This window comes from Pavona decussata, unplaced genomic scaffold (assembly GCF_977016875.1).
Source record: "Pavona decussata unplaced genomic scaffold, jaPavDecu1.1 SCAFFOLD_127, whole genome shotgun sequence".
Classification (NCBI taxonomy): domain Eukaryota; kingdom Metazoa; phylum Cnidaria; class Anthozoa; order Scleractinia; family Agariciidae; genus Pavona; species Pavona decussata.
Genome location: NW_028145541.1, coordinates 1,161,722 through 1,178,376, shown reverse-complemented (window position 1 = coordinate 1,178,376; position 16,655 = coordinate 1,161,722). Strand labels below are relative to the sequence as shown.

The 16,655-nt window shown below is 40.5% G+C and overlaps 1 protein-coding gene and 1 non-coding gene across 2 annotated transcripts; both read right to left on the bottom strand.

Moving 5' to 3' along the window:
* Positions 1-2,262: 2,262 nt before the first annotated feature.
* Positions 2,263-16,629, bottom strand: LOC146469095 (endothelin-converting enzyme homolog). Its single transcript, XM_085123761.1, has 17 exons — positions 15,317-16,629; positions 14,166-14,219; positions 13,217-13,333; positions 12,606-12,677; positions 11,022-11,149; positions 10,199-10,421; positions 8,879-8,977; positions 8,502-8,579; positions 7,630-7,733; positions 6,534-6,592; positions 6,314-6,368; positions 5,612-5,679; positions 5,322-5,458; positions 4,804-4,869; positions 3,906-4,001; positions 3,590-3,666; positions 2,263-3,134 (listed from the first exon to the last, which is right to left on the bottom strand). The coding sequence occupies exons 1-17, from the start codon at positions 16,034-16,036 to the stop codon at positions 3,035-3,037; spliced, it is 2,253 nt and encodes a 750-aa protein (XP_084979887.1). The 5' UTR covers positions 16,037-16,629; the 3' UTR covers positions 2,263-3,034.
* Trnad-guc (transfer RNA aspartic acid (anticodon GUC)) lies at positions 8,325-8,396 on the bottom strand. The gene has a single exon. It is a non-coding gene; the product is annotated as a tRNA-Asp (tRNA).
* Positions 16,630-16,655: the final 26 nt, after the last annotated feature.

Genomic DNA, 16,655 nt, shown 5'->3' with positions numbered 1-16,655 from the left:
CAGACCAGCTACCCTGTCCAGTCAGTTTTTTTTTGTATACTACAATTACAACAATGATAACTCTGCTCTCTGGTACTGCCGTGCATGGCATTGAGTCCGGGCTGCGTGCCGCTTCCCATTTGCCAAAAACTGGCCGGCCAGACCGCCCAGTCTGTAAATCAAATGTGTCATTTTAAAGGGATGGTCCTGCAAGATCTTGCAAAATAATCACTCCGAAAATGGTAGGCGCTCTCTTGAAGAAACTAGAAGGACTAGGATAAAACTTATCCGGTCTTATCCTTCAAATTGGTACATTCCGTTTACAAACTGAAAAATGCAAAGCGCCCTTAGTCTCGCTTGTTCGCACGTGAACTGATTGGAGTGACCTCTAGGGCCCGTTTCTCGAAAGTCCCGGTAACTTACCGGGCTCGTTAAGTATATTTTTTAATGCTTTTTCGCCGATTACATATTGATTAGAGATATGGTACTTGGCCAATATTTTCATAGAATTATAAGATTTTAAAATTTAGTATTCAAAGCTAACAAAAATTGACTTCTGTTAAGAAACATTTATCACCAAAGACACTTACCGGACCCGGTAAGTTACCGGGACTTTCGACTAATCGGCCGGCTAACGAGAAGGCGACTTCTAGCAACCTATCGTCTGACGGACTTTGATGCACTTAAACTGTTACTTTATGAGTCATGATCAACAAATGTCTCTTGTCACCATCTAAATGTAAATTTTCAAGAGATTATCCGCCTTTCAGAATAATCCGTCAGTACAAGCGATGGGGGGAAAGATCAAGCTCACAATATGCTTCGGCCGTCCTGCACCCAACTTTGTAGAAAACATTATTCACTTGGTCTACATTCTAGATCAGCTTAGATAAGGTTGGAATCAAAAGCCTATATAGAAAGTCGAGAGAGTTCAAAAGGTTTTTAAAACGAGAAATATTGGTATTACAACGTACACTTAATTTAATTAAGCCGGTCTTAATCCACTGGATTAAGAAACTGCACCTCATTTAATATGTCTATACACTGCAGCCCCGATTATCGCGTATAAATACAAGATGAAAAGTTTTCATTATTGCTAATCTGAGCTTTATCACCAGTCATAAATATACTGACCTGTTTTCGAAAACTTCGTTTGGAAAAGTCCCTTACCAAAATACGTGTCGGCAAGAGATATAGTTACAAGTGAAGGAAACGGTACGTGCTGGAATTGGACTAAGGATCCATAACCTTGTTGGAATCGCAAAATCCATACAGATTAAGATAGAAAAAGTGCGTAAAAAAGTGAGGAAAAAAGGCAATTTAAAATTAAATTTCATGCCCTTTAGCCAATTAGACTGAACCAAATCCAAGACCACGATCGAGCCAAGAGCACTCCCGTCTGGCCTCGTAGCTTAGTACTTCGATCATCGGTAATCAAAATCCAGGGGCTAATGGGTTGGAATACCAGCGAGGTCAAATATTTTATTCTTAACCTCGCGTGGACGACATTTCTTTAAAGACTGCACGGGAAATTTATGTAAAAAAATCAGTTATTAGTTACTATTTTAATACATTGCAGAGTTAATTCTCTGATTTCTCAAATCCACGGGAACTAACAGCCTTCGGTTTTAAACTGATATGAGTTATCCGCCGGGGCCTCAAGTTACGTTGGCCTGTGTTTTTATGCCAAAGCTAATTCCTCCTCCCTTCCCCCTCGCAAACAAGGACGATCAGAAATCTGTAGCCTGTGAATACCCTCCTCAGTGGAGACAATCGGTTGCAGGTGGCCAGCCATAGCGCGCTCCTTTTTGCAGTTTTGCTTCTTCTTACAGGCTAAAAACCCGGAAAGATCAAATTTGGGAGACAATGGCTGCAAATAAATCATCATGATCGCAGTCTCAGTACTTTACTCCTCTAATTCTCTTTACAATACAACAGAAACATTTTGAAACGGGGAGGTGCAATAATGCTATAACACCTCCCGTTTCAGAGTGTTTCTGTGGTATTTTACAGGCCAAGGATCTGGGATCACGTGCTACGGGATCGAAATTAGAACGTCGTTTGGGCTGCGGGATTAGGGATAAATCCCTCTTAGTGATTAACCTCTCATTACTGACCCAGACAGCATTTTAATGAAAAACGTCGGAAACAAGTAGTATAGAGAGGGAAGACGTCTGTTAAGACTTTGGACAACTTCGTTCCCATGGGACGGGAAGAGGAGAGAACCTGGAAACGAGGTTGAACTTTGGGATGAATCCCCGAATCATAAACTTTTACAGAAACGACCGAGAAAAACAACTTTTATTTTCAACTGAATAAAAACATTGAATGGCCAGATACAGGCGTCTGCTGGACATATATGACTGTAGACGCAAGCATTTTAGGTGCGCTATCGAAGGCAAGGAGTGCGCATGCGTAATCGAGGACTTGCTCGATGCTTGCTACTACACAAGCTTGCCCACAAAAAGAAAAGGTTGGATTCTGAAAGACGTTTGTCAAACGTATCACACTTAACTTTACAATCGTTTACAATTGCTTTCAACTACACAGGCAAACTTCTTCTATTTCACAAACTTTGACATCACAAGAGCCACAATTGCGGCAAATCCCCTTTTCAATTTTTTTCTTAGAGTTTCTACGTGCAAAACAATGAATGTAGGTTTGAGAGAAAGAGCAAAATGATTTTAGAAACATAATTTGTTTAAATATCTACTTGTGAAAGGAGAAAAATAATAGCTATTTAGAGGAATAGTTTTCAATTGCAAAGTATGTTTTCACTAATTTCAAAAGCATGTTTTGACTAATTAAATGAAACAATAGCAAATGATATGATTTGTTCATAAAAAATGAATAATAATCTCATTTAGTATTATACTAAACAAGTAGTTAGTATTTTTCGCTTACTCTAAGTACTATTACTTGCCTTCTCTAAGTACTAACAACTAACTTCTACTCAAACTGGAGAGAGCATTAGCCATCCACCTCCAAATTGGTGAATAATTGTTAATTAATACAACGAGCCATTTTTCCTCAGTTTAATATGCTGACCCCTCGTTCACCAGACTTCGCATTTCTTCATTGGATTCATGTACGATCCTACTTTACACTTGAACACATCTGAAAACTCTTGAAAGTTTGACAAGGTTCCAATCACCCTACAAAAGCAAAGGAAAAGCAACAACTAGTTACAGAAGCGAAAAATGTACTTATTGTTTAGATAGATAGCTTTATTAAGAAGTAAAATCATTGCAGCCCCCGGGCCGGCTGAAATACGACTCACTTTACAAGGAAACTAAAAATTATCTATAAATATATCACAACTATTATAAAAACCGTAACTACTAATAATTAAGATTACTACTAATAAACTACTATTAAACCTATTTGTCTTACAAATCGGTAGTTTAAAGTATCTCTGGCTACGGGTGCAATAAGTAGACTCATTGCGGGGCGGCAGCAGATCATGGAGCTTGTGGCTTTGGTGCCTTATAATTTGTTTATTGTGATGTTATAAATATTGAAGCCTCCCGTCCTTATCCTCCCCACCCTATGTGAAAGTTTTAGCTCGCCTGTCCAGGGTAGGGACGGACTTGTTGCGTAGTTGACTCACCTAAACTTTGTAAGGGCGTGGACATCCTCTGTAACTGACAAAAACTCCGCAGCAGGGGTGGTGTGGGTGCATTCTTTCTGCAAGTGAAACAAGGCAAAAACGGCTTAGAATTAAGATTGTTTCTTCAGACGTCTTTGGAAATTACACGGAGAATGGTGTTTGCGACGCATGTGCTAACGAACGGACATCACAGCACCAGAAAAACACCTCTGATAACGAAGGTAGGAAGGCTATCAGTAGTGTTTGTTACCGTTGAAAGATATCGTATGCAATATTCATTCCAGAGAGATGTTGATAATGATGTATAATGGTGTACCTGAGCGTATCCGATGAAGAAAAGTTCTTTGCTTGTCATATTAAGCCCTGGTAAAACTGGTTCCGGTCCATTTTTCTCGTTGAACGCATTATACGCCTGAAAGAAAAACAAAAAAACTCTCCTTCAGTCTTCATGGCCCCGGTTGTTTAAAAAGCGTAGATCTCTACATCTACTGATTAAAATGTACCCCCAACCAATACATTTTATCCGCTGGATATAGACTTATCCGCTAAAAAAAAAAGTTATCCGCTCTTTGAACAACTGGGGCTACAGTACAAGGCGACGCTTGATCACTATCCGAGCAACTATCCAATAACAATGCTTTCGAACATTGCTTGTGCTCGCGTTTTGTTTGCGTTTATGAAGAGTGAGCATTGGCAGATTAGCTGATTTTCTTTGCGTGTAAAAAAATCATTATTACTGCTTGCCATTGCCTTTACATTTAACTGGTGTAAGCCTTTCCTTTGTAAACGTTTCCTTTGCGTTTAATGCTAATAATCGTGTTTCTTTCGTGTGTGATAAGTTTGAAAATTGCTTTTCCTTGATTTCTCTTTACGTTTATTAAGAATACTAGAACTGCACCTGCGTTTCATAAGTGTGAACATTGTTAGTGTTCGGTGCAAGTATAGTGTATAAGTGTGGGCCAAGCTAGCTTTAATACTTGAGAACACTGACGGCACCTTCATTTCGTTTGGATTTTGTGAGGAACGTTAATTTTACGATTTGCTTGCTTTGTCGTTGCGTTCAATAATTGAAAACAATGCTTTCGCTTGTGTTTGTTTGCGTTAATGCGCTTCTCTTTGCGAAACTTCCACGCAGGTTGTTCCATGATCACTTATCATCTCCACAACCCTTTGTAGCTGTAGCGAAGTTTTAAAAAAATTGTAAAAAATCTTACGTGGTAAGCCAAATTGACTCCTCCCAAGTCTGCAATGTTCTCGCCAAGAGTTTTTGTTCCACTAATCTGTGCATAATTCAACAAATACAACACGAGGTTATCACGTGATGTCTTACATTGTTAGCTAAAGCCAGGCCTCCGCTGTCAGCTATGTTCCATTCCAGAGTTTGAAGCCTACTGATCTGATTTATTGCAAATTGAAAACATGGCATGCAATATGACAAGAAACATGAAATCAATGAACACTTGACATATAAACGAGCACTTGGTATCAGCGTGAAATTTCTCCCTTGCAACAGTGGTTGGACAGGCGACATTAATGAACACGTGATATTATGCTCATCTTACGTTAATAGACACGTGATTTTATAATCACTCGACATCGATGATGACGTGGTTTTGTAATCACCGACACCTGACCTGGCTTCCTGTATAATCGACATTGTCAGTTGGTTTTCAACAAAATAAAGTTTTAATTAAATTCTGTAAACTGGAACGAATCCTGTCTATTTACTTACGTGAAACTTGTTGAGGATTTTGTATTGTGAAAACTGCTCCACCAAACATTTTGCTCTCTCTTGGAATGTCTTTATCGCTGGCTCACTCCAGCGAGTTCTTTTCTCAATCAGTTCACCATTCTTATCAAATTTTCGTCCTATAAAATAATATACTTCAGTTTTCATTCTCTTTCTAGCTTAAGAAGGGGAAACGCTACGCAGCATAAATTTTAGCACCTCTTTAGAAGTTCGCAAGGTTTCATAACCACTCCTTCAAATGTTGCGCGCTGTAGTCACGTGTTAACTCTCACCTGTCGTATCAAAACCGTGTGTGAGCTCGTGACCAAGCACGTGACCAATCGCACCATAGCTCAAGGACCTGGAACAAGAAAACAAGTGATTCATAGCGTTTTCAACAGCTCACAATAGGTTTTTCACCTCTTTTTCAAAGTGAGTTCTGTTATAGATGGTACCTTTAAAAAAGCTTTTGTTCACATGCATATGCAAATAAGAAATGATTTTGCTCCAGGAAGAGAAAACTTAGTCATGTTAGTTAAAACGTTCACCAACCGAGTGAACACTAGGACCACCATGGTATGGCACTGACAACCAGTTCAGCTGTCTCACCATAGAATATCCCAGTTATCAACAATCTCATTCAAGCTATATGACTCAACATACCGTTCCTAGCTTATTCAGAAAGCTACTGTTAAAAAAGGGGAAAATTGCGCTTTGTTGTACATTTCCTCATTTCTTTTGGATAACTACTTTTCACTCTTTGATTGAATCTCTTCGTACATGGCCTTACAGCTAACGCAGCACTGCGCATGCTTGCTTGCTAGCCGTGAGTCCATGTACGGGCAATCTCGTTCCCAGAGGCCTTAGCTGACCTGCAACGCGCCCTGGCTGTGCTGACGAGACTGATGTAGGACTCATCATCATCATCATCATCATCATTACTCGATTTCGTGAAATAATTGTTAAATATCAGAAAAGCTTTTCGGGTATATTACCTGGGTATATGGTTTGCATAAAAGAAAGGCGGCTGCAGAATTCCCGCTGGAACCACTGTGGACACAAAAGACATAACTTTGGCTATAACAAACAAATACTCTGAGCTGTGTCAAAAGCGACAAGAATATTGAACACTTCCTTAAAATCTCGTAAAAAGCATTAATTAGACACGAGTAAATCGTGTAATGCGTAATTAAGCCTACGGAACTTTTCACTTACCTATTTCATTTTTGGTTATAACGTAAAATGCATTTACTAACTGAGGCACAGTTATCCACCTGATAAAACAATATAAAACAGAAAAAACGCTCAAATTCAAAAATTTCTTGTTAGTCCCAAGCCATCGTATGGAATGTACTTAATTGCGTGTTGCAGTTTTTGCACTTGTTTGTTCACTATATTGATTTGTTTGGCATATTTTTTCATAGCAAACCAAGAGAGGATGCTCTCTTGAGCAAACTTGATGCTTGACACCGGTTAAGCGGTTACATATTTAATTTTCGTGCTGGGCACGACCTCTTTCCCAGGGCCTTTTCTGTTCAAGAAAAAGGACCCTGGAAAAAGTTGTGCTTGCGTTTTCAACCGGCTGCATGTTTCCCGCGATTGAACACGCCCTTTTAGGCTTAGAGAAATTATGCTCGTAAATTGGCGTATTATGCCTACCGGTGGTGGTCGTAAAATCGCTTATTTTGCTCAAAATTTTGCTCGGGCAACAAAATTATGCTCGACACAATAGTACCTGGCATTTCTCGTGCGGGAAAATTCTTCGAAAATATTACTATTGGAGGTAATGTTTTTGTAATACTGCTGGCTCGTAGGTGACCTAGTGGAGAGCACGGGCGCATTTTTTTTTATAACCGCTCAGATAGGTGATGTGAGCACCTTTCAGGTAAGACCATGTGAAAAAGTTGAATTTGTTACTATTTTTCTTTTTTCTTAACTGCGTTGTATATCTTTTTGTATTACCGATTTTTCTCTGCATTCTGCTCAAATACTGCTCAAAAATGTGGTATTATGCCCGCAGACTGCTCGCCGCCGAAAGCAGTGAATTATGCTGGCATATTTTATTCAAACCAACACCGGTTGCATGTTTTCCCGCCCTTGAAACCGGTTGCATGTGCGCTTGACATTGGTTGCAGGTTTTTACGCCCTTCCCAACGGTTAACTCGGTTGCCCCGCGTTTGGAACGGTACAAGTTCATAGACTTGCAATTGGTTCATTGGATTATTTTAAATTTATTTTCCGGTGAAATTGATTTTCCTGAGTATTAATAATAATAACCGTCTTATGACGACAAGCACAGGATTACACTTACTGATGTCTGTCAACTGGCTTCCCCAACTTGGTGAAAATTTGATAGTTGGAAAATTTATCAGTGCTGAGTACATTGTTAAACCACTGATCAGCTGTGATATTCAACTGAAAAACAAAAAAATAAAAGTGAAGAGCAAAGATAAATTAAGTAGAGCATAGGACGTCCAAACTTTTTGAGAGTTCGACTAACAACTCGTTCCCAGGGCCCGCCACTTCTAATTTACAACAGAGAAGCCCTGGGAACGAGGTTGGACTAACTAATGCATAGAGACTTTGGGCCCCAGGTGGGGGTACTCAGGTATATAATTCACGGGGAGGTGAGAATGAGGGCAAATTGTTAGACCCAAAGACTCCAGTTAGGCTAAAGCCGGACACAAAAGAGTCCAACGGTCCAGGGGGGGGGGGGGGGGGGGAGGGGGGTGTCAATGAAGTTAATGAAGTAAAATTTCTCAGATTGTGGAAAAAACATCATTCAAAGGCAAGAAACAGTACCAGTAATGTATTATCTGGTTCATATATTGATTAAAATTTTCAGTCCGATTTATCAGTACAAACATACCGGAAAAAATAAAAGTTGACTACATATTTTCAGCCATAGATGTAAGTTTAGCCGAGATTCATTTTTTTCTTCAGGTGGATAGACAAAGAACGCAAAATAAATAATGTAAAATTAAAAAAAAAAAAAACAACACTATTCTCCCCGGCGGGGAATCGAACCCCGGTCTCCCGCGTGACAGGCGGGGATACTCACCACTATACTACCGAGGATCTCACACGTAAATGAGAAATAATTATAAAACATATCGATTTTTATTATTTTAATGCCTTGTCTGAATTAAAAAAAAAAATGTTCGCGAGAAGTGTTAAACATACCATGTTATATCTCTGGGTGAACGCTGTATCGTTCCACAGGTAATCAGGATATCCTACTTTATAAACAGCTGCGTCTGCCTGTCAATAAATAATTAAATTAACAAAGAAATAAATAAACAAATTAAAGAAATTATCATAATTTCCGTGTTTGACATTGGTTGCATGTTTTTCCGCGGTTGGCTTCCGGTGCGCGCGCTTTTTTCCACGCCTCGACGCGGCCTCCTTTTACCTTGTTTAGTTCAATGAATTTCATCTGTTTCCTGTGATCATTTATAATACAAACTTTGGTACCCACTCACACCAAAGATATCCCTAGCGTTTAAACGTTTATTCAGTTGCTTCAGTAACTGTTAAGAATCGCATGTATTGTAACATACTTTTTCTTTGACAGCCTCCACGGTCTGGTTGTCGATCCAGCCCCTCCCAGCCACACGGTCTTTGAAAGCCTGAATGATGCCTTCCATCATCACCTCCACCTTTAAAAGAAAGGCGAATGAATGAGGTATTAATTTAAATCCTGCTTCCAGGTACCAAAGCATCCACAAACAAAATGGATAGCAGCTTTCAATGAATAAACTTTGCTAAATGTGAAGCATTAGATTGAGAATGATGTATTATTCAGTGCATGACACAGGCATATATACTCGGAAAAAGGAACTCCGAGTGCCCCAATCAGGAGTCGGAACCTAGGACCTACCGATTACTAGTTCGGGTGCTCTACCACTGAGCTACAAGAGACTCGTGGGAGCTAAGGCCATTAAACTAGGTTCATGGGACAAACGTCCAGCATACTGATAGGCAATGGAATAAATGTGATGGTATATAAGCCTGGTGGAGGTGAAACATTGTTCAGAGGAAACAGTGAATCACGGAAAATCTTCATCGACTTGTGTAGGCCACTAGGTTAGTCTACGAGTGCTTTCCATTTGCCAAAACTGGCAGGCCAGACCGCCCAGTCTGTAAATCGAATGCGTCATTTTGAAGGAATGGTGCTGCAAAATCTTGAAAAATAGTCACTCCGAAAATGGTACGCACTATTTTGAAGAAATTTGAAGGACTAGAATAAACCTTATCCTTCAAATTGGTACATTACGATTACGAACTGTTATGCTAAAGGCCAAGTCACAGCTTCGTCTAGCCTCCAACGCAGTCGTTCTGATTTCGATTGTTCCGCCGTATGTAAAAAGTGCTTGGGCTTTGAACGAGAGCGAAAAAAATGAGCGAAAATCTACGCCTCATCAACCCTAGCTAAGTCGTTTGTATTCTAATGGGCTGAAAATAATCTGTTAACAAGTCTCGGATGCTGATCATTGGTGTAAGAGATTGGAGGGACGAGATTGAACTGCAAGCAGAATGAGATACGCATGTGTATTTCAGCCAGCAGTCGGGAAACGAGGAGTCTGGGAACGAGATTAAAGATGACGGAAGAGAACGCCATCTTGGTTTGAACCGTGTAGGCATGGAACGAGTATTTTTCATCTTGCGTGCGTTTGCCTTTGCATTGCCCCAGTTCACACGTGTGAAATGCAAATACAAGCGTAAGTGCAAGCGCAAGGAAATGAAAAATTTTCCATTTCTTGTGTCTGCTCTCGTATTTGCATTTGCGTTGTGGTTGGCACACGTGTGTTTGCTTGTACTTGCGCTTGCATTTGCGTTGCTCGTGTGAACCAGCCTTAAGAGTCTCCTTGTACACGCACCTTTTCTTTGCTCTCTGGCTTGAACGCATTTCGTATGAACACGGCACCCAACATGGGCCCCAGAACGTTGTTAGTGTAACTAAAGCAAATATCTTCTCTCGACTTGTTTGATTTGCTTCCAAGAAGTCTCTTCTTGAACGTCTGATGAACTGCTCGGAAAGACTTGGAGAGAAGAGGGACTGAATCCTTGATAGACCGCCATATGATGTATGTAGACAGCACCCTAACATAGGAAAGTTAATTGGTATGGTAGAGCAGTTTCCAACTGAGCCATAAAACCAAAACCAAAGTTATTACTCTGGCCAATCGCAACAGATGTAAACACACACAACGAGCCAATCAGAATTCGAAGCAAATACATGTAACTGGCGCCAAGCGCGGGAAAACGCGTGGCTTGAATTCCCACTGGTTGAGAAAGTGGCGCGAGTTTTGTTAACCAATCACAGAACTTAGTAATACAAAACCAAACTTTCGACACTCAATTGAAAACCGCTCTATGCTCGAAAAGTGTAATCTTTGCCTTTAAAGTTTGGTCGCGAGATCCTAAGTGCTGTTCTAACTTTCTAACTTTTAACGTTTTAACTTTTGAGTCTATCTGTGGATGAAATTGTAATGTGTGATCATTCAAGTGAGAAATTGTAACAAAAATTTAAAGTTTGCTTTGGCAAATATCACCTCCAAATTTCCTAACACTTTAAAACTAATTCCTTCGTTCACGCAGGGGCAGATGTCTCGATAAAAATGCGAAATAGGGCCAACTATTTCGCATTTTTAGTTTTTATTTTTCTTGTTCCTACCCAGAAATCGTACAGAGTGAACTTACTTTTTATCTGTCTTGCGCAGTAGATCGATCATATTTTGCAGGTAATCGTTGGCGAGGACTATGACCATGTCGTCGTTTGAAAGGTCCGGTTGCGACAGCACCCTCCTTAAGTGTTTTAGCCAAGGAAACTGATGGAGAAGAGCAAAGCGCGATAATCAGGAAATAAACTAGATTTAGAAGTTGATAGTTTACAAATAGTTTGAAAGTCATAATGGAGGCGGTAGTGAGAAGGGTGGAAGAAGAAAGGTTCGAACTCGGTCTCTACTATTGTTTGGTTTCTTAGTTTGAAAAGAAAGAAAGAAAGAAAGAAAGAAAGAAAGAAAGAAAGAAAGAAAGAAAGAAAGAAAGAAAGAAAGAAAGAAAGAAAGAAAGAAAGAAAGAAGGAAAGAAAGAAAGAAAGAAAGAAAGAAAGAAAAAAAGAAAGAAAGAAAGAAAGAAAGAAAGAAAGAAAGAAAGAAAGAAAGAAAGAAAGAAAGAAAGAAAGAAAGAAAGAAAGAAGGAAGGAAATAACAGAAAGAGGGAAGCAAGGAAGAGAGAGAAGGGGAGGGGAGGGATGGAAGGAGGGAGGGTAGGAGCGAAAGAGGGAGGGAGGGAGGGAAAGGAGGGGGCGAAGGAGGGTAGGGAGGGAGGGAGGGAGGAAAGGAGGGAGAGGGAAAGAAGAAGGGAGGGAGCGAGTATGTGACGCTTTATTTTACCGTCGGGGTTCCATTTAACAACCTTTGGGAACTTCTTTAAATGGAAGGCAAGCATTTTAACTAATTAGTAGTAATAAAACATTCTATGAAGCGTATCTTATTAAAAAAAAATTAAACTAAGGATGCCGGTTAGGGCTTAAGAGATGTTAGCTCTCGTTTGAAAGAAGGCACATTATTGAAAAGCCTGTTTCAGAAAACCTGAGAGTTGATAAATTCCATAGCTCAGCGCCGTTGTAAGCAAAGGCTCTTTTCACATGTTCAGACTGAGGTTTGCAAAGAATTATTTGTTAGGAGAGAGAGAGAGAGAGAGAGAGAGAGAGAGAGAGAGAGAGAGAGAGAGAGAGAGAGAGAGAGAGAGAGAGAGAGAGAGAGAGAGAGAGAGAGAGAGAGAGAGAGAGAGAGAGAGAGAGAGAGAGAGAGAGAGAGAGAGAGAGAGAGAGAGAGAGAGAGAGAGAGAGAGAGAGAGAGAGAGAGAGAGAGAGAGAGAGAGAGAGAGAGAGAGAGAGAGAGAGAGAGAGAGAGAGAGAGAGAGAGAGAGAGAGAGAGAGAGAGAGAGAGAGAGAGAGAGAGAGAGAGAGAGAGAGAGAGAGAGAGAGAGACGTTCCTGGGCTGGTTGCAAAAAATAAAATAAAATAACTTGTCGTGGGGCTTCATGTCAGACGTTACAATAGTAATTGCTGACATGCTTAGTAATGTTCCTAGTGGCTTGGTGCTATGGAAACCGGTTCAAACAGTGTAAAGCTCTTCTGCCCCGACCGAGTGCGAAGTCTGTGCCTTCGCAGCCTCACAAAGTTTTCAATAAGCTGCAAGTTCATTGCGCGGTTGCGTTGACATCACACAGTCCTCGATACAGGTAAAATCAGTTTTGTTTGTGTTATCAATGGCTTACCTCAGGCAGAGCCTTTGCTAACTTTCCGATTGGAATACGCACGTACTTCTTGGACACTTTAGGGACCCAATACTGGATAAAACATATTGGAGAAAAAAAAATCATTTGGTAACGTGAACCGGCTGAATTAATTGAGAAGGTACCATACGTTTGCTTCGTAATAACCATTGTTAAACTAGTAAATAGGTTATTTCCAGCGATGCCTTTGATAGGCCCCTCCCCCACCCAAGGGCTCTTGAACCCCTGTCGAAATGTCCAAGGGTACATTATAAGGTAATTTCTCCACTTCTGTTCTGTATGCTTTACACTATTGAAAATTGATTCAGGACAAGCCAATGCATAGAAAAGTCCTATTTCTCATAATTGTTTGTTTTACACAGCCAGTGCTCGTTGTCAACGCTTTGACATGCGCAGGAGCGCTAGCCACCAAACTCTCGCATACAAAAACAAATTTATCGATCATTTTGGTCTTTTGTGTTGGAAAAGCTCCATCGAGCACTAATAGTTGTGGAATACACATAGCTGTCGACAACTTTTTCTCTGGTTTGTTTAGGGCCCAAAACTTTATAGCGAAAGACGGTTATCTTGATTAAAGGCAGAAGTCCACCTACCATAGCGAGGCGCCCCTCAAAAATAAGTAATTCCTTCATCGCATCCTTTGAGTCATTGTAACCTACTCCTGATAAACTGGTGATAATTGACATGTATTTCCACACTTCTCTCAAAATCTGAAACGACGATTCATCACTTCAGTAACGCATGCCTAACACCCTATAGGCGCTGGTACAGTAAGCAATTTAAGCCTGGTTCAACCTCGTTTCCAGGAAAAACCCTGGGAACGAGGTTGGTTGAGCCTGGTTTTCTTAAGCGACGCAAGCACGAGCGCAAGCACAAGCACAAGTACAAGAGCTTTATGTCAAAAGTTAAAACGAACGTGACGCAAGCACAAATACAAGAAAAGGAAAATTTTTTATCCTTGTGCTTGTGGTTGCACTTGTGCTTATGCTTGCGTCAAGGCCGTTTTCACGGTGAAATAAACAATCTTATGCTTGCGTCTGTGCTTGTGTCGCTAGTCAGAGGAAAACCAGGCTTTAGTTCTCTCAACTAGCTGTCTCGCAATTTCATTGCGCCGTTTCGACACAAGTTGCACGAAGCGTTGCGTAGTGTAACATATATATCTAGAAATGAATATGTCTCGAAACGCTTTTGTTGTTGTGGCCGTTGCACGACGTAGAGCCAACTTCTACTTCTCGCTGGTAACTGATTGCAGAAAAAACTAAAGGGCCAGACTTTTTCGAGACATTTCAGGGCATTTAACACAAAGCAACAGTCGTCTTTTAGTGGACATACTGACCAGCATATAATTTCTCCTCACAATATTATACTTCATTAAACTCAAAGCTCGTGAGAAAAAAGGAAATCAGTGATCACAAAGGAGGAGCTGTCTTGATCTTTAAGCAAATTCTCCTAACTCGGACTATAAGAAATATCTAAAGTATGGTGAAGAGATTATGTATATTGAAATTGAATAATAGCGCCGCAATGGGCGAATCCTCTTACCTTTGAATCGGTGAAGTAAATGATTTGCGGAAGATTCAACTTCGCTTCGTCGAGCTAAACGTAAGTAAATAAGTCAGTAAGAAACAATTCTCCGAAAATAATCACATCATGACTGGACTGTTTCATGTGCAAAGGTGAGGGCTGGGCGCCCTGTTAACGGGGTAACTAATGGGAGAAAGATCGAAAAGAAAGCTCAGCGAAAAGAGGAAGGGAGGGGAGGGTAACGGAGGAGTGAGGGGTAAGGGGTTGGGAGCCTTGAGATAAAGTATTGAGGCCGCCTTTGCCCTCTCCCCTTGGGTTTCTTCGCTCTAAGCTTCTCCTTTCATGAGTCTATCCCCCATCTAAAAGCTTATTTATAGGATATTGATGGTTGGCACGTGACGTCATGGCGGCCATGTTGGTGGAAAGGAACAATAAAATTTTTCTCCTCTAGTAGTTAACTGCCATTTTTATGCAAACTATGTGAGCAATTTTTCTTTTGTCTTGTCGACCAACATGGAGGCAATGCAAACCACCCATAGTTTGGATCAGTTGATATGAACGTTTTCACTCCGTTTAATCGAAGCTGTCGGAAATCATTGGGACCTGTCCATCCGCGTCAGAGCTTAACGGTGATTCTTAAGCATGAAGCAATTAGAGACATAACTTCTCCAGCTTAAGCGCAGATGGTATGATAATACCCGCATTGATTTTGTCAGTTTTCCAGGATTGTTCCATGTATCCTGGATCAAGATCTACGACCGACTAGGGAGAGATAGTATTAACCTCTCTGGGCCAGTTATTTAAACAGAGTCTCTAACTTAGGCCGCGGATTAAGACAATCAGTGGGCCTCCAAATGTTTATAAGTAGTTTATTTTGAGTAGATAAATAGTTTGCTAGTCTGGGATGCAAGCCTTCTTGTTGCCGTCGGCAGCAGACAATGTTTAGATATGATTGTTGGCAAAATTGAAAACGGCTTAGAACGTGGTTTTGTTAAACACCGTCTAAGCTGTCTTTTAATAACTGGCCATCTGAGTCTAACAACATAGATCAACCTTGGATTGTTACTGACCTCGCGATCTTTCAAAACAAGTCAGACACGCTATCATTATAACACCTCGCCTCTATGAAATTAAAAGCGTGGAAATTTATCCAAGACTGTTACACTCACCAGAACGATGTATTTCTTTTTCTCGGTTCCTTTCGCCTTTACGGGATCCTGAATCACATTTACGCTGAAAAAAACTTCAACTGGATAATCTCTCTGCACCTCGGACAAAACGTCATAAAAATTCCAATTCTTGGCGCTCCACTTCGTGTTTAGCGCCCACGAACCCAAACCGTCGATGTAATCCAGCAAAGGTTTATTTCCCAAATCGTCAATTTTCTTCACGTTTAAACACGAACGGTAAAAGTTTTTCACTTTCATAATGGCCTCCGTATCCTCAGGTTGATCGCGAACGAGTGTTTCTTTCATAACGCGCTCGTTGTTTTTCGATAGCTGTGTTATCCTGGAGAACTGAAGATGCCCAGGCGGTACCTTGTTGTCTTTAATCCAATTCCCGCAAGCATATTCGTAAAAATTATCGCAAGGGTCCACTTTCTCATCCCGCACTTCTTGGATTAATTTTGAGATCGCTTTGCAGTCCTCTGATTGGCAAATCGCCGGCGATAGAGATTTGTTTTGCTTACTTTCCTCCGTAATACTTTCTCTTAAAGCATTTACTTCCATAGGCGCTACGCTTCGAACCCGATTGCCCTCCGCTTCTGGCGGTATAATAGCACTCGATACGAACACCACAAAAAACACATTTAAAATGACTAAAACCTTAAAAGTAATTCGCCCCGTCACCGCAAAAATTCCAAGTCTGAGTAGTTGTCTTCCTTCCATATTTTTGGACTACCGTGGATTCCTAACCAAAAGTTTACCAGTGTAAAAAAATTACTTCAGTCCCATGTCACCAGTTGAAGGTTTCTCAAAAATAATTCGAGGAAATCTGAGTCGCTAACTTCTTGGTGTAAATCAGATATTTGGCTTGGTGACGATCTTCTTGGACGGCAGAAGTTGCTGGAGTGATTACGCCATGCAACAGGTACCCGCAAGAGAACAAATATTTTGTCTTAACACCTGTCGATGGACGAGAAAAAAAGTTGGGAGAAAAAACGGCAAAAGAGAAGAGGCATGCTCCAAGCGAATTACCATTATGAATCATTAAAACAACCGTCAAACTCTGAAACCGGATCTTAAGTTTTTCGCTCTCGAGAGCATCCTAATTCAAAATATTATGAAAATCAAAAATTGTTTTGTTATTTTGTCAAATTTAGTTTATTAGCTATCATCTGAATGGCCACACGCTAGGATGTTATTCAGAGATACAAAAGAGCCACCTTGTACAGCATGATAAACAGCTCACCACTGGATTGTACTACTCAATACAACTTTGTTCGGGCGATCAACCGTTTAGGATATCATCCGTAGACTTAAATGTTTCAACAATTTTTTTGCGACA